The 18,245-nt window shown below is 49.3% G+C and overlaps 1 protein-coding gene across 2 annotated transcripts in view; it reads left to right on the forward strand.

Moving 5' to 3' along the window:
• The window catches only part of AQP9 (aquaporin 9), a 261,293-nt gene that overhangs the window by 76,026 nt on the left and 167,022 nt on the right, over positions 1 to 18,245 (forward strand). For both annotated transcript variants that reach the window (XR_015309178.1, XM_086959368.1), the window contains exon 2: positions 17,307 to 17,433. Coding sequence is in view for 1 of the 2 variants with exons in the window: in XM_086959368.1 (XP_086815494.1) it covers positions 17,307 to 17,433 (127 nt within the window). In the remaining variant the exon portion in view is untranslated. The remainder of the gene's footprint in view (positions 1 to 17,306; positions 17,434 to 18,245) is intronic.

Here is an 18,245-nt window from a genome sequence, read left to right on the forward strand (position 1 = left end):
CATTCTACTCGACCTCTCCGCCGCCTTCGACACAGTCTGTCATAACACCTTCATACAACGCCTCAACAACATTGGAATACAAGGAAAAGCACTGGACTGGATCATCTTGTTCCTCGCCGGGAGAACCCAGAGAGTAAGACTTCCGCCATTCAAATAAGAGGCTACCGAAGTCATCTGCGGTGTACCACAAGGTTCATCACTCAGTCCCACCCTCTTCAACGTTTACATGAGTCCACTTGCATCTATCGCGAGCCATCACAACCTCAACATCATCTCCTACGCTGACGACACCCAGCTGATCCTTTCCCTCACCAAAGACCCTAACTCCGCCAAAACCAACCTTCACGAAGGCATGAAAGAAGTAGCCGAATGGATGAAATACAGCCGCCTAAAACTTAACTCAGACAAAACGGAGGTGCTCATCCTAGGATCATCCCCCTCTGCCTGGGACGACTCATGGTGGCCTTCAGCTCTGGGCACAGCACCCATCCCCACAGATCACGCACACAACCTGGGCTTCATCCTAGATTCCTCACTCTCGATGACCAGACAAGTCAACGCCGTCTCATCCTCCTGCTTCAACGTTCTTCGTATGCTCAAAAAAATCTTCTGTTGGATCCCCTCCGAGACAAGAAAGACTGTCACCCACGCACTAGTCACAAGTCGACTGGACTACGGAAACACCCTCTACGCCGGAATTACAGCCAAACTACAGAGAAAACTCCAACGCATCCAAAACGCATCAGCGAGACTCATCTTGGACATCCCTCGCCAAAATCACATTACCGGCCACCTGAAAGACCTCCACTGGCTCCCCGTCAACAAGAGAATAACATTCCGTCTCCTCACCCACGCACACAAAGCCCTCAACAAACTAGGGCCCGAATGCCTCAACTCTCGACTATCCTTCTACACACCCACCCGCCAACTAAGATCCTCCAATCAAGGCCTCGCCACAGTCCCGCATATCCAAAGATCCACCATGGGAGGTAGATCCTTCTCCTACTTGGCGGCCAAGACATGGAACTCACTCCCCACCCACCTCCTCCTTACACAGAACCACATTTCCTTCAGAAAAGAACTTAAAACCTGGCTATTCGATAAATAATGAACCCATCCCCAAGCGCCTTGAGACCCTCCGGGTGAGTAGTGCGCTATATACATTCTTGAACTTGAACTTGAACTTGCTCACAGTTACCCAGTGACGACTGCCCATTACTTGACCCCAATGCCTTAATCAGGTGCCTCAGCAGTTGGATACAGACACTTTCGTCCCCATCTTCTGCATATCCTCACAGCTCAATCTGCCCCTGTGGCCATTGCACTGGCCCCTAGCGGAGGTCTTCTGGGAGACCTTGGCTTCTGCCGCACCATGACACTCCCTTCCTTCTGATTCTCAAAACTATTTATGTATCTAAGTTGAACATAAGTGCCTATTTGACCTGTTTTACAAGAGTTATTCCAGGGTTTGTGTATGCTACATTAAATTAAAAGCAAAAATGTATGTACTTATTTTCAAAATTTCACCAATACATTGTCAGCAAACCATCTATTTTGGGGAGGATAATGGGTATTAAAAAGTAGGAATTTCTTAGAAAGTGCTAGCCAACATACTTGCGAGTTTATGGGTATTCACAAATATTAGCAAGGCAGAGTCCGACCACAGTTATGGTTGTAGATTTACTCTTGTCACTATCCCAGGAGAAATGGGGAGGTCCCTTTCCAAAATTGGTTGAGGTATCGGGGAATTGGTTTGTCCACATGGAAATTTATATCATGTGCAGAGAAAGAAAAGACATAGTCAGAAGCCTTAGTTTGTAAGAGAGTAAGTTGCCAGTCCAAAGTTTTGCTCAGAAGTCTTCAGTTGGCACTGAAGAATGTCAGGGATGGTCTAGTCTTGATTTCACCTCATGCCTCTTTACTCCAGCCTTTATCTCACTCTGGTGGGATCTTTTTCATAAAACTGCTTTCTCTCTTTTTCATGTTTTTTCAGGTGCTTCTCTTTCTCCTTTCTTTCTTACGTGTTTTTCTCTCTCTTACTCTGAGTCAACTAAAGGGAGAACCACAGTGGGCCCAAGAGGGCATCAATACAAAGGAAAGTGGCCCTACTGACGTTAGATAAAATACTAGAAACAATGGTACAAGCATAGTAGGAAAACTGTTTTCAATTGTGTCTGGCAGAAAGGAAGGCAAAGAAGATCTGAAGGTTGGGTACAAAAATGTCATAGTGAACAAAGCTGGAATAGAAATGTGTCCATCCATTTAAAACATGGATGGGAGACTACAGTACCCTCAGGGTGTGCACCACTAACCCCATGGTCCGTGCGATGGATACCGCATGGTGATGGGCCCACCATCTCCTCTCCATGTATCCTAATCACCATGCTGAGGCCCCTCTGTGGTATAATGCTGCTAATCGTGTTGGGAAATTGCCACCAGACTGGCCTGAATGGAAGCAGGCCTCTATTGAAACGCTCTCTCACCTGATGGTGGATGGGTTTCTCAAGATGTCCCAGGCCTTCCAGTAAAAGTTTTGACTACCTCGGCTTTAGTACTGGCAGTACCTGCAGCTATTCCATTGCCTACGCAGCTGCCTAGTGCGCGCCCTTGTTTCCTGGAGTCTTCCCCGTCATTGGCTACTTTCAGGTGTGGGGCTTCTACTGTGGCATAATGTCAGGTCTCTACAACCTCCTGATCTGTCACTCATACACCATTCCGTAATCGGTATGATTGAGGGTGTCAGAGCAGACCCTTTTCCAGGTCGACTATGACTAGCTCCTCGAAGGTCTCAATAAGGGGGTTCGGGAGGCATGGATGAAGTTCTGTCTTTTTAAAGGGGTGAATGACTAGTACTAGTCCACGGCAAAATTGGAGTGTGCTGGCCTTCTCCATCACTCATTTTGCTGGCATTGCAACCTCCCCGGCTATAACATCTCGCATGTACTGGTCGATTTCTCCGGCCTATGGGGTTTTGGGCTGAGGTGCGGACTATGCTGGCCACACTGCAGTCCTCCCCGCCTCACTGCCTCGCCCCACCATACTTCTACATGATATGGCTGCGACACCACACCTGCCCCGGCACAAGTGCAGGTTCCTAGCCATGACTCTAGCATCGGCCAAGCTTTGTGTCCTTTACCATTGGCACTCTTCACGCCTCTCCACACATGGCTAGTGGAGATGTTTAAGGTTCTGTCATACGAGCAGCTCATATACTCCCTCAATGAAAAACTGGATACCTATGTCCAGGTGCGGGCTCCATTCCTTGATGATGACGTAGGCGGAGATGGGGCCTATATGCTGGGCAAAATCTGATGGGGAACAATAGGTGCCAGTCTCTGAAAATGAGTTCCAGTGGACCCCACCTGAAATCACTGGTTCAAATTAAGTATACACTCTAAGGAATGGTTCTGAAGGTGATCGCCTTATGCCCTTAAGGGACTGTTACTGATCTGGGGAAGGGAAACAGATGGCAGTGATATTCAGGGAGCTAAAACGATAAAAGAGGAATAATGCGTGAAATGTACTTATAGTACAATGTGAGTGTATGTTCTTGGTAATTCATGCCCCCTCCTCCAAAAGCCAGACTCCTCAGACTACCCAAGTGGTTACCTGATACAGAATGCACTCCAGCTGTATCCCAAGTAGCAACTTCAGAGAAATAGTGATAAATCCCTCTGTAGAATGGTTCTAAGCTTGCACCAGTGCAAGTCAGTGTAGTCAGTTAGAGTACATCCCATGGACAGCTTCCCTGGGTCGAGAGTGGGAACTAGTCAAAATAATGGGAGGCAGTAGACAGGCTAAAAAAAGGCAGGATCAAGAATAAAGGGTGCTTTCTAAGGGTGGGCGTAGTGTGCGTAGTGGGACTATGCGGAGTGCCACGGAGGGGGGACTATCTCCGCACACTCCGCGTAGCCATATGCGCCGCCTGCCTCCCTCCCTCCTGCCCTATTAACAATTAAATTAGAGGTGTAAAAACGATTTAAAAGTAAGGGAAATGTCTTACCTGAGTGCGGCGTCCTCTGGCTCCCTCTTCCTTCTTCATCGCCAACTTCTTTATCAAAACTGCGCATGCGCGGGCCCGCGCATGTGCAGATTTGATGCTGAAGATGCAATGAAAGAGGAAGACGGAGCTCCGGGACGCTGCATCTCAGGTAAGAAATGTTCCCTTACTTATAAATAGTTTTTACACCTTTAATTTAATTGTTAATAGGGTGGGAGGGAGGCGGGGGATGGTGCCAACTCTGCTTTGCCACGGAGTGTGTGGGGTGCTGTCTACTCCACCTATTCTGTGAAACCCGGACTAGGCAACATTCCGCAAATTCCGTGGGCAGGGCAGAGCTCTCCGCCCATGGTTAGTGCTTTCCTTAAATAGGAAGGAAAGTAAGACAGGTACTGAAACAAAGTTAGTGTAAAGTGTAAATACCTTACCAGTCAAAATATAAGAGTAGGAGCAGGCTTAACCTGTCCTTTTTTAAACTGAGGAAGTCACTGAGGCACTGCACTTCTGGTTCTATGCTTAATTAAAGGCTTTTCCGAGATTGTTAATTGATTTCATGTATGAAGGATGGGTGTGTGACAATAGGAGAGAGAGTGAGGGTTAACCAAAGTGGGCTGCACAATAAATGCAGAGCTTACCTGCCAGCGACATCCATCACCCTGGGTGGTTCTGGCATATGTGGCAATCCCAAGCTGTTTTGAACGCCACCACTGTTCTGGCCTCTGTCTCTATTTTTTATTTTCCTACAGCTGCAGTTTCCAGATGCCACCTCTTCCCCTGTAACCAGACCTTGTGAGTAAGTGTATAAGTTGTGCCAACAATGATGTGTAGGGCACAAACCAATGGTAGGATGAGAAAAGAAGCATTCAGACTGCACAGTTTGCTCCTTCCCTCCAAAGTCTTCTACCTTCCACAAGGATCTGCAGACCTCTAGATACAATATAACCAATATATGGGCATCATCAAGCCACCTAGCAACATTCTTCCAGCCCATACCCCTCCATAGACGACTGCACAGCCATACCTCAAACTCTAACATCAGTTATTTAGTGGACCTCATATTCTTTATGTTGTTCCAATTGTACCAAAGGTGCATGGAAAGGGCGTAGGTTCAAAGACAGGTTATAGACCAGATCATTGGAAAACCTGAACTTAAGATGTGAAGGTAGGACAAGGTATACTGAAATAGATATGATTAGTTGTTTGACTTTGTATGGGCCTATGTATTCGTGTATTAGGATGGAGGAAGCACCTACAGTTTCAGGTTGTTAGTAGGGGTGTGCAAAGAATTCCGCTCCGCTGGAAGAGTTCGCAGAGTTTTGCCCACTCTGCGCAAAGTTCCGCAAAACTCTACAGGAGGAATTTTCCGCTTTCATTGAGGAAGCTGCCGCTCGCGTAGAATGTCTACTGGAGCGGTAGAAAGAGGCAGCACCCTCGAGCGAAATATGGAGTGCCATTCGCACTGATTTGACAGCATAGGACAAACTCCTGGTACTTAAAATCAGTGCGAGCAGCGTGCCTTCATAGACTTCGCCGCTGGCTGAACTCCACAGAACACAGCAGGGTTTTTGTGGCACTTCATGGAGTTCTGCGAAGTAGAACTCCACAAACTCCACCTATGCCTAGTTGTTAGGTTACAACAAAACAGATTGCCCAAAGACAGAAACAGCCACATTTCTCAGTTGATGGTGAAAGAACTACCTGGTGTCTAGACTTTTGTCGCAAAGAATTTATTTTGTAATATACATCTCGGAGGAATTGCATCAATTGACTGCAAGTCTCAAACAGGAGAATGCTAAGGCAATAACATAGGGATTATGTTTGGATGGCAAGCAGAAGACTGAAAGAAATAGATACTCCAATCACTGAATAGGTAGTGTTAATATATGTAAACTCAGCCAGTGGTAGTAGATCAGAAAATTGTAGTCTTGTTGACTACAAAATCAATGTTGATATTTCTCAACCATCCGATTGGTTCTATCTGATAGTCCATCAATCTTTTGATGATGTGAAGATAAATAACATAGTTGGATTCCGAACAGTTTGTCTGTCGCTCTCTTGAACCTGAGGAGAGTCCTCAATTGAACACAATTTTATCTGATAATCCATTTGCGCATAGGATGTAGGGGAAAAACAATTGAGCAAGGGTCTTGACAGTAGTAAGCCCATCAATTATAGGAAATTAGCCATCTTAATGTAGAGATCTAGTATAATCCAGTTGATGCGGGGTCTGTTCGCAAAGGAAGGCCAGTGATACAAATCTAATTACCAGATATACCATGGATGAGATAATATCTTGAGCAGATGAAGCAACACTTGAGCCTTTGCATACAAGGGTTTGTACTGTGCACAAACTATGCAACTGTTCACATAGCCCTTTACATCTCTGGTCAGGATTTCACACCAGGCGTACTAACCGTCTAACGTATTTCAAAATATCTTGCACTCTATCCACCATAAGATCATTCCAAGAGTTCTTGTTGTGTTGCTACTATAGGGAACCATACCCTGCATTCATGAAGTAAATGCTGTCATAGACCTGAACAAATTTCTATAATACTAAACGTTAGGAAGTGAAATGAACGGGATTCATTATATTTGGCCTTCTTTTTTTTTCTTCCATGTGTATCCTTCACATGACAAAATATGTTGTATTCAGTGAATTTAGATGAGGTAACTATGAAGTCAAACGGAGAAAAGAAGTGAGTAGACATGATTTGTTGCAGATTGTAGGCTTCAACGTTTTTCAAGAACCCCAAGATTTTTTGGTCTGTAAAAATAGTAATAGGATGTTGTGCATCATCCAGATAATGCCTCAGTTCCATAAATGCCTCTTTGATTGCTAGAAGTTCTTTCTCATTGAACATGCAGTTATTCTCACATATGTAGAAGTTTTTATGCTATGGGATGTAGAGGTCTGTAGTTGGAGCTTGTTGAGCAAGAACTGCCCCATCTGTACTTTCAGCTGCTACTGTATATGCTTTTGCCATACCCTAATACTTTAGGAAAACTAACGTTATACTTTCAGAGTTTCACAGATATATTGACAAGGAGAGGCCTAGTTTTGGGTTTGATTTTTTGATATTAGCTAAGTCAATGTACATATGGAATATGAATATAGGACTGTGGTTCACCTAAACATATTGATGAAACCTAAATAACGTTATAGTGCTTTTAGGATGGCTGAAGGGTGCTGATCCAAAACACATTGTAACTCTATAGGATCCATCTAAATCCATTTAGCTGGTATCGTCTATACCCAAAGATTCAACATCATCTCATACTCTGGTGAGACCCAACTCATTCTCTCTTTCACGGAAGACACCGCCACCACCAGAGTCAACTTCTAAAATGCAATGACCATCGTCACTGACTGGATGAGATCCAACTGCCTGAAGCTGAACACAAACAACATGGAAGTGCTCATCTACGGAAGAGACACCTCTCCATGGGAAGACACTTGGTGGCCCACTGTACTCGGGCCCTCTCCCACCCTCACCAACCACACCAACAACCTCAGCATCATCCTGGACAACAATCTGTCCATGAAGCACCAGGTCAACGCAGTAGCTTCCTCCTGCTTCCACACCCTTTGCATGCTTTGGACGATTTTAAGGTGTATCCTCATCAGCACCAGAAAAACAGCGACTCAAGCCCTGGTCACCACCCGACTGGACTACGAAAATGCACTCCATGCCAGAACCGCCATCCAGCTCCTTAAACAACTACAGACCATACAGAACGCAGCAGCCAAATTCATCCTCAACCTGCCCAAACGGACCAACATCACCCCCCACCTCATCAGCCTCCACTGGCTTTCCCATCCATAAGAGTTGCCAGTTCAAGATGCTGACCCTTGCCTACAATGTTCTTCACAATGCCGGACCTTCCTACATCAACCACCGCCTGAGGGGGGGGGGCGTGGCTAGCAGCCGATGAGGACAGTCGCAGCCTAGCGAGGCTCCCGACCCTCCGCCCAAAGATCCGCCGAAAATCCTGTGTATGACCCGGGATCCCCGCGAAAATCGGATCGATCCCGAGAGCAACACCCGGGCCTGCTCCGGTTCGAGTGGCGAGCCAGGGAGACTACTGCAGCGGGCGCACCTTGATGCGAGGAGCCCGAGACGCCGGAACACAAGATGGCGGCATCCTGGGAGGCGGCTGCCGAGGAGTAGCAGCGGATCCGTCCCCGACGCCCAACTGAGCAGAGGAAGCGAGGTATACAGTGGCCGAGGAGGAGGCTGAGACCGCCTGGCGCGCCGGCGGCCCCCGACCTCAGAGCGACCGGCGAGAAGTTCGGGCATGGGAACGGCTCCGGCGAGGCTCCACCCCACCCGGGAAGAGGATAATTTACGCCCCGGCTCTAGGGCCTGCTGTCCCTGCGGGCGCAACTCTGGCCCGAGGCCCGGCTGGGCGAAGGAAGCCGATCAGAGGGAGGTCTGAGAGTAGAATGTGCTCGACTGCCGTACCACCGGCCTTGACCCTTGAGCGGCTGGTGTGGGAGGCTGTGTGCGGGCGGCGGCGGTGAGACTCCGCCTCACCCAAGGAACTGTAAATTTAAGCCCCGGCTTCGGGGCCTACTATCTCGGGGGGTGCAGCTCCGACCCAATCGCATAGCTGAGCGGAGGAGGTGGGACTGCAAGGAGCCGAGAAGAGGACAGGGACCGACTTGTGGGCCACTGACCCCCGAGCCCGGAGCGGCCGGCGAGGTGCCCAGCGCACAGACGATCCCGGGAAGGCCCCGCTCTGACCGAGAGCTGACAATCGACACCCCGGCTTTGGAGCCCATCATCCCTGCGCGCGTCGAGGGGCGATTGGAGAATTCACCTGACGACCCCAGAAGGTGAGAAACTGCAGTAGCTGGCCCCTGGGGAGTTGGAAGGGTCTCGAGCAATCCCGGAGCCCTGAAGGTCCGGCCCCACCGCGAGGGGCGACCCGAAGGTGGCTGGAACTGTGCAGCTGGGGCCCGAAGGGGAAGAACATCTGAGGAAGACCGGCAACCTCCACGAGGATAACCGGAGACCGGCCTCACCGGGAGAGCAGGGTGTGCGCCCTGGGGCTCGCAGCCCAGAAGGAGGCCCGCTTAGGGGGCGAACTCTGTCTGCCCACCCATAGACCACTTCCAGCGGAGGGGCCCTGATCGAACCTTCTGTGCGCTGAGCCCAGGAGGATATTGGGTTCAGATAGGTGGGCAAACAACACTGGACTGGCTGTGCACCGGGGGTCAGGCGCCGCCTGCGGACAGCATTCCCTTGGCGGGTGCCGCCGGAGGAGAAGGTGGAGAGAACCGAGTGGCGGGCAGCGGTCCCCTCAGGCGGCGGACCCCCAGTGGGCATATCAACCGACGCGACCCCCCGGCTGGGCCATAGGGGATCCCACACCCAGCGCACTCCTCAGATCCCCCCATCACTTCACCGTGGAGCCGGGGTACCGTTGGAGGACCACAACGTGATAGCAGCACTGCGTGGCCAGCCTAATTGAAACCGGGGCCTATAGAGATGGGGAGGGTGGATTGACCCCGTGGAGTGGAGTGCCCAGAAGGAGAACCAGACCTAAATTCCTCCTAGTACGTGATCAACGGATTGCTTGCTGCAGGGAGCACCGACAACACCTGAACATCCCTGAAAACCCAGATCTACGTCGCAGGAGCAGGATGGGAAAGCCCAGACGAGTAAAAGGAGACGGGAGCCCTGCCACGGAGACGCCGGAAGATACTTCACAGTCTACAACGGAACTGCAACAGATGCAGGATCGGATCCTAGAAGCTATCGCTGCCACAAAGGATGCCTTACACCAAGACATTGTGCAGGTGTCGACGGGGCTGGGGCTCCTGCGGGCAGACCACGCGAAGTTAACAGATAGGGTCAAGGAAGCGGAAGACACCCTAAAAGACATCGTGCCAGTGCATAAGTCGATGGATGGGAAGCTCACGGAAGCGATGGAGCCTATACAAGCCCTGGAGAGGCGGGCAGAGGATGCTGAAAACCGCAGCCGGCGGAACAACGTGCGCCTGGTGGGCCTTCCCGAAAAAAAAGAGGGCACGGACATGGTGGGCTACTTGAACGACTGGCGAAAGACTGTGGTGGCCCCGGAGGGTCTTTCTCCCTTCTTCACTCTAGAGCGGGCGCACCGAGTACCATCCCGGCCCCCGAAACCAGGCCTACCACCTCGCCCAGTGGTCATCAACTTGCTTCACTACAAGGACAGGGATTGGCTTTTGCAGCGGGCCAGGGACACAGGTCCCTTTCAAGTGGACAACAGCAAGGTTACGCTATTCCCGAACTACACATTCGAGACCCAAACACTGCGTGCCTCATTCCTCTCTATCAAAAAAGAACTGCGCACAGAAGGCTTACAGTACTCGCTGCTGTTCCCGGCCAAACTCTGAGTAGTGGTAGACGAAAAGGCGCTGTTCTTCACAACATCGGCGGAGGCATGGGCCTGGTGGGACACTTACAAAGCGGGCACGGATGGAGCTCGATACAGGGCCGAGGAGGAGCGTCAGAAACAAACAGTCAGGCAGTCACGGAGGCTCCGTGGGCGCAGACAGGGGTCCAGAAAACCGACGACCTCCCAAACGGAAGACGAGCGAAGAGCAGCGCTGCAGGCAGTTAAGGAAGTGTCGGGATCGGTGCTGGTCCAATCGGCGAGAGAATCGGGCTCGGAAGGCCAAGGAACGGGCTCGGACACTGAGTTATCGGAGCTGGGCGGCGCCAGGGGCCCAAAGGTCACGCCACAGACATCAGGAAAAATCATCGAAAGCTGAATCCTGGCCACAGTAACTAACAAGGATGAAAACGAATGGTGCAGCCTCTTCGAACTATTGAGCAGGCCACTGTAAGACTGGAATATCGTGAGTCATAATGCGTATTGCGGGGCGGGGGAATGGGGACAGCACTTGAAGGTTTCGGAGGTTAGCACACGCGCCCCAGGGCCCATAAGGCCTCCGTGGTATTGGCTACGGACTAGGGACATTTGAGAGCACGTTTGATCAACAGTTTGGATGGGAACGACTCTTCTGCAGTTGGGTCCTGTTCTGGGGGAGGGGGGACCTGGAGAAGTTGGGGTGACTCAAGGTGTAGTTCGGGGAGGGGGGAGGGGAGAAAGTTGGGATGGGTGGGGACGGTGTCGTGTCTGATGTCTGGATGCAACATGTTGTTGACTTAAACCGAACAAGATGGGACAATGGCTAATGCGGGTTCGATAAAATGTGTGTCCTGGAATGTGCGGGGACTAAATACAATGGCGAGGAGACACAAAATTCATTCTTACCTAGTCCGTAGAGGAGTGCATATAGCATTCCTACAAGAGACCCATTTAACCAGGAAAGAGGGAGTAGCGCTACAGCGTAGATGGAGGGGCCACCTGTTTTACACCACGTACTCTGCTTTTGCTAGGGGAGTGTTCATTTGGGTGAGAACAGGAGTTCCTTTCCAAGTAACTAGACATACGGAAGACCCAGATGGGAGATTTGTAGCGGTTGAAGGGCTACTTAGAGGTCGACACATTGTGCTTAGTAGCATCTACGCGCCAAATGTAGATCAGGCATCCTATTTTGCGAAGCTCTCCAGGGTGCTGGCCACCTACTTCACAGGGCCTATGCTGATGGGGGGGGACTTCAACTCCATAGAAGATACAACACTAGACAGATCACACCCCCCGCTACACACATCCGCTGTACACAGGTTGGCGAGGTGCAGAACGGAATGGCAGGGGAAATGGGATCTGACAGACAGCTGGCGCACACAACATCCGACAGAGCGAGACTACCCAAACAATACTCCCAGCAGTGGCCCGGACTGAATACTTGGCACGCACAATCTCTGACCACAACCCTATACTCCTGACGCTAGATTGGATGAATAACATTTCAAGGATTCAGACGTGGCGGCTACGACCGGACACGCTGGATGACCCACCCTTCCGCGAAGAGCTAGAGAATCGGATCACTAATTACTTCACAGAGAACTAGGGTACCGCTTCATCCAGAGCCATCGAGTGGGACGCATATAAAATAGTAGTAAGGGGGCACCGCATAGGGAAATTTGCAGGAGTACGCAGGTCATTGATGGAGGACTTGGATAAGGCTGAGCGTAAATTGAGGGAGGCGGAACAGGAACGCCCTGGCCGCCCTGAGTTACAGGGGAGAGTAAGTGAGGCGCGGGAGGCAGTGGCCGTGGAGGTGGAGCGCCTTCGTAGCTTCGATTACAAAACATACTTGACGAAGACTCTTGCTGAGGGGGACAAAACTGGAACACTCTTGGCCTGGCTAGCGAACCCCAATAGGAGTTCTCAACCGATTCTGACCCTGAAGGGAAGTGGAGGCGACACACTTCAAACACAGCCAGAAATTCTGGACTGCTTTCGATCATATTATGAGAGGTTATATAGGAGCGAGTTAGGGAACCAGAATGAGGCAATGGAGGCTTTCCTGAGCGACCTGCAGCTACCACAGCTGGAGCAAGAACAGGCTGATTCCCTAGGCGGCCCAATAGATTTGGCAGAAATAAAAGGGGCAATAAAGCGAATGGCGCGTAACAAAACACCAGGGATAGATGGGTTACCTATTGAATTTTACAGGAAATACCTAGATCAACTGGCCCCGAGACTTCAAGTGATATATAATGAAGCCAGGGAAAAGGGCAGACTCCCCCAGTCAATGCGCGAAGCCATTATGATTCCTTTGTTAAAACAGCGAAGGGAAAGCACAGACCCTGCATCCTATAGGCCATTGTCTATGTTAACAACAGACTACAACATTTTGAGCACAGTGCTGTCCGCCAGGCTGTTACCCCATATGCAAGACCTGGTTCATAAGGATCAATCAGGTTTTATACCCACAAGGAACACGAGACACAACATCCGTAGGCTGCTCAGGCTAGTAGATGACCCACCGCCGGGAGCGGGAGCCCCCCTGGTATTGGCGGTTGACATAGAAAAGGCCTTCGACACCCTGGAATGGGAATACCTATATAGGGTGATGCAGGGTTTTGGCCTGGGTGAGGGATATATAAGATGGACGAAAGTGCTTTACTCTTCGGCGAAAGCTAGGGTGAGAGTCGGACCCTTAGTATCGGACCAATATGAGGTGCATCGGGGAACCAGACAGGGATGTGCACTTTTTCCCCTGCTGTTTGCACTTGCCGTGGAGCCTCTAGCAGCAATGGCTAGGCGGGGGGTACATTACAACGGGTTAGAAGTCAGAGGGGCCCACCACTTCACCTCCTTATATGCAGACGACCTTCTCCTCTTCTTAGAAGATGCTGAGGGAGCAGTGGATGGCGCAGAGAGACTGTTAGCGCGCTTCGGCGAAATATCGGAACTGCGGGTTAATTGGACAAAAACCTGCCTCTTCCCGCTGAGGAAGGAGGAGGAGCGCCCCCTAACCCACCCAGAGCTTAGATGGGAGCCCAGCTGCCTGAGCTACCTAGGAGTGTACATATATCACGAGCCCGCGGACCTTCTAGACGGTAATGTAGGTCGCTGTTTCCGCACATTGCAGGGCAGTATGTCCTTCTGGGCCACCCTGCCCCTTTCATTGGCGGGCCGGGTTTCACTCCTAAAAATGATAGCCCTACCGCAATTATTATATTTCTTCCGGACCCTCCCCGTGTGGATACCTGGAGCGATCTTCAGACGGTTGAGATCGGTGATTGTGTCCTTTTTATGGGGAACGGGCAGACGTAGAATTGCATTGACGACGCTGACCCGCCCGAAGGATGAGGGTGGCCTAGCGGTAACAGATTTCAAGCTCTACTACTTGGCGGCCCAATTACAGTTCTTTACACAGGAGGTTGCGAGGGTCTACCGCGGCCCGGAGCAGGAGAGGGAGAACGGCACCCCTGCCACATACTGGCATACATTACAATGCAGCAAAAATTGAGGCTCGGAGGGCTGCCCCAAGAAGAACGGACGCTCCGATTGTGTTGGAATCGCTCGCAAAAGCGAACTGGACCCGGGCACCCGTATGCGCCTGAAATCCCGCTGGGCATGGTGACAGCACTCCCACATGGCGGAGACTGGTCGAGACTACGACTGTGGGAAGAGGCAGGGTTACAGGTGGTAAGGGATCTTTATGATGACGGAGTATTGGGCCCGTACCAGACTTTACAGGAAAGATATGACCTTCCGAGGGGAGACTACTTACTGCATGCAGCGGTGGTGAGAGCCATACAGGCGCACTGGGGGGAGGGACTGATGGAGCCCACGACGACACTGGCGTGCCAATACACAATGATGGCGGCAGGAACGTTTAAGGCAGTTACATGCCTCTATTCCAGAATGCACACAGAAACCCTACAACCACTTACACCGCTGAAGAATAAATGGGAAGCAGACCTACAGTTAGAAATCCCAGACACGGCGTGGTCCCAACTAGTGCGGAGGGCTAGGAAGAGCACCAGAAACGCGCGTTTCCAACTGATTCACATCTATATCCTCCACAGGGCCTACCTCACCCCGAGAAAATAGCAGCGTACTTTGGCGTAGAGGACGCTGCATGCCCCAGATGTAACCAGTTAGGAGCAGACCTAGTACACATGCTGAGGGGCTGCCCCCGCTTACAAGAGTATTGAAGGGAAATAGGTGACACCCTGAATGAAGTAGCGGACAGGGAACTGCAGTACGACAGCGCGGTGACTATCTTACACTGGTTCCCACACACATGCAAGAACAAACTGTCTAGCAAATTCATCGACATGGGTCTACTTATTGTGAAGAGAGAGCTGACCAAGGGGTGGAAGTCGAAGGTAGGGCCAACACACCGGAGGTGGCTGAAGTGGGCAACGGCGGAGAGTACGATCAGATACCAACTGGCCCGCCGTAGCTCAGACGAGAAAGCACAGGACGCAGCAATGGCATGGGAAATACTAGTACAGGCACTGAGAGATAGCACAGTGGACGAGGAGGGAGAAGAGGAGCCGGAGGGACAGGTGGCTCCAGTAGAGATGGTAATGACACCGGCACCTACATCGGACACACACACACACAGTAAAAATACAAAGCTCCGAAGGCCCACAGTATAGGCACATATCTTAGCGCCAGGCATAGACGTAGACACCGGGGGAGGGGTGAGGGGAGGGGGGGAGGGAAGCATCCCGGGATCCTGTAGCAGAACATGTACGAATTGTGACGAGTGACAGTGGGTACGGGGCGAAAAAATAAAAGCAGAGGGCAGATGGCCCTATGTGTTGATTGCAGCAGACAACCCAGTCAAGAGAGTAAAATGTAAAAGAGTAGCGCCGCCCGACCTCCGGGATGTGGGCTGAATGGCTGTGTACGAGACATCTGAGATGAGATAGGAGAACGACTCTGCATTAAGAGATCCTGAGTCCAGCAAAGTACACTGTAATTAACTCTGCAATAAAAATTGTTTTAAAAAAAAAAAATCAACCACCGCCTGACCTTCCACCAGTAGACCAGATAATTCTGATTCGCCTATTTTTTTTCCGTCCCCCACATCTGGCAGAGCCACAGTGGAGGCTGATTCTTCTCCTACCTGGCCACCAAATCCTGGAAATACCTCCCACTGCATCTCTGTACCTCCGCTTCACTTACTGACTTCAGGAAGGAAATCAAGACCTGCCTCTTTGACTAAAGCTCCCCATACCTCAGAATCTGGGTTTCACATATAATTTGACAACTCAACTTTCCAAGACCTCCTGCACATGGATCATGTTTAGTTATAAGGAGAAGGATAACTTCAAAATATCAGACATATCATGATATACCGATACAAGAAGTTGGCCTAACGTCTAGGGAGGTCGACCTCGTACCTAGGGAACTGGGTTTGAGTCTCGGCAACAACGCTGAACATCCTATGATTCTGGGCAAATTACTTAATCTTTCCGTCCCTAACAAAAATGAATGTGTCCTCATGTAATGCAGCTGGTGCTATGTAAAGCGCTCTGATACCCGATTCAGGTCAAGTTCGCGCTATATAAAACTCTGTAAAATAAAAAAATAAAAAATAAAACATTAAACCCATCAATTAAAAAATGCTAGAAGGAGACAGATGAATTACAGAGGCCGAAGGTGCTCGTAGTACCTAAATGTGTGTGGTATTCTGTCTTCCACACATCAACTGTTGCTATTTGGACGGCGTATCCTTTAAGTCCAGCTTACTGTCTATTGATGCTGACTCAATCTAACCAAGTAAGATTTAACAGTAAGACATGATGGCTTTTGATACTGGCTGCGTTCAGCTGATATTAATTGATACAAGGTCTTCACTCAGTTTCATTATTTTAGGGGGTGAAGGAGATAGGAGAAGATGCTGGAGATTTATAATGCCAGTGAACCCTAGGTCCAATTGTCCTGTATATATTTCTGCATGATCAGATTTTTCTTTTCCGTGTGAGTGTATGTTCTCTCATAGTGAATAAAAGCACATGGAACAAGATCTTTAAAAATCATATTCCCTAGGGGAGGCAATATGTCTGTTTTCTTAGCATCAAAGACATTGAGGTTTGAGAATTAATCAGAGGAATATCAGATAGGACAATAGCAATTAATATAGAGCATGTTCACAACTGTAGGAGAAGAAGGGATCACAGACATAGATGGGGTATCTTGAGTCTGATTTAATTTCGAAAGCAATCTACTTTCTGGGATGTAAGCATCTTTGGTCACCAATCAAACAAAGGTCTGTGTTGGTTCAACAATAGCATTCCCAGAATCACTAGAAAGGTTGGAGCATCTATGACATCAAGCAATATTTGTGCCTTATGGTGGGCTGTACAGGTCATGTGCAGTTGCTCCGTTTGGGGAGATATGAGCGGTCCTTTATGTAGAGCCATTGAATGGTTTCATGTTGGGTTTCAGAATGGATCAGCATATGTGCTGGCTCATAAATTTGGTGTCAATAAAGTTACCAGAGGACCCACAGACCACTAAAGTTTTAACCCATATACCAGCCAACTCTCTGCGGTTAAAAAAACCATGACTTAACAGCAAGGAGAGGATAGTGTTTGATGATTGTTATAAGTAAAGAGGAACTAACCAACATCACCCACCAGGACCTGTTTTCCTAGTAGGCAGGGTAGTGTCCCAAGGTTTCTTTCTAGGTATTTTCCTGGCCTGTCCATGATTGGTAATTGGTTTCTATTGTGCTGGCTAAATGTGTATGAGAGAGGGCAAGTCACCACCAGAGTGAACTGCACTACATTTGACCAGAGGAACTCTCAAAAATTGTAAATTATAATTGTTTACATATTGTCCTAGCACAACCATTCTGATTATTTCAGCTATATTCTCATGCTATGTAAATACTCAGTGGTTTTAAAATGACCTTTTATTTTGTTTGCTGCAGGTACTCGGATGTGGATGTGTTGCCCAGGCTGTCCTTAGCAGAGGGGTTGCTGGCAATATTGTAACCATAAATATTGGTTTTGCATTGGCAGTGACAATGGCAGTATATGTTGCAGGTGGTGTTTCTGGTAAGCAATGTTACTATTCCCCACCAAAACAGCAGTGGCATTGAACCTAAATGTGAAATTATGGGATTTTTCTACATATAACTATTCGTTCACTAAACTGACTCATCACCCGAGTGAGAAAGAACTGCACATTAACAGTAATATCCAACTAGTGTGCACTCATATGTATTGTATTCACATTTGCTGTATCTGTTTCTTAATGCAACACATAATTAAATACAAAGACCTAGTTTCCAAAGGAAAAGCGTCTTTTGTTTTGCAATAACTTTGGTGCCGTTTCACAAACCCTCCCGACATTTTGAAAATTAATGTACTAGTCACTTCAGCTACTGTCTGGAAAGTTTTGGGGTGATCCATGAAGTGGGGGCAGAGAAGAAGGCAGGGTTCCAAAACACGTTTTCCCCTTGTTAATTCCCATATGAGTTTTGAACATGACTACAGCCCGAACTGCTGAATGAAATGACACCAAATTTGGCAGAAAGGTAGATCTTGGTCCAGAGAAGTGCCTTTTGGTAGTTTGGTGTAAATCCATACAGTAGTTTTAGAGATATTAGCCGAAATCCACATTTTGTATATCTAGGGACACAGATCCTCTGCGGCTCTGACAGTCCAAGTGCTGTAATCTGAGTGGCTGCCAGGACATCAACCAGGAAGTGGTTCACCACCTCCCCGGGGCTTATTTTAGTATTACAGGGGGCATGGTCGGACCCCCAGTTTCCGGGGACCACAACCTCCATGGGGCTTTCATTTCAAAATAGTGCTGGGGGGCACGTGGACCTCCCTGGGCTCTGGGGACGACCACCTTCCCTTGG

The sequence above is a fragment of the Lissotriton vulgaris genome, chromosome 2_2 (assembly GCF_964263255.1).
Source record: "Lissotriton vulgaris chromosome 2_2, aLisVul1.2, whole genome shotgun sequence".
NCBI lineage: Eukaryota > Metazoa > Chordata > Amphibia > Caudata > Salamandridae > Lissotriton > Lissotriton vulgaris.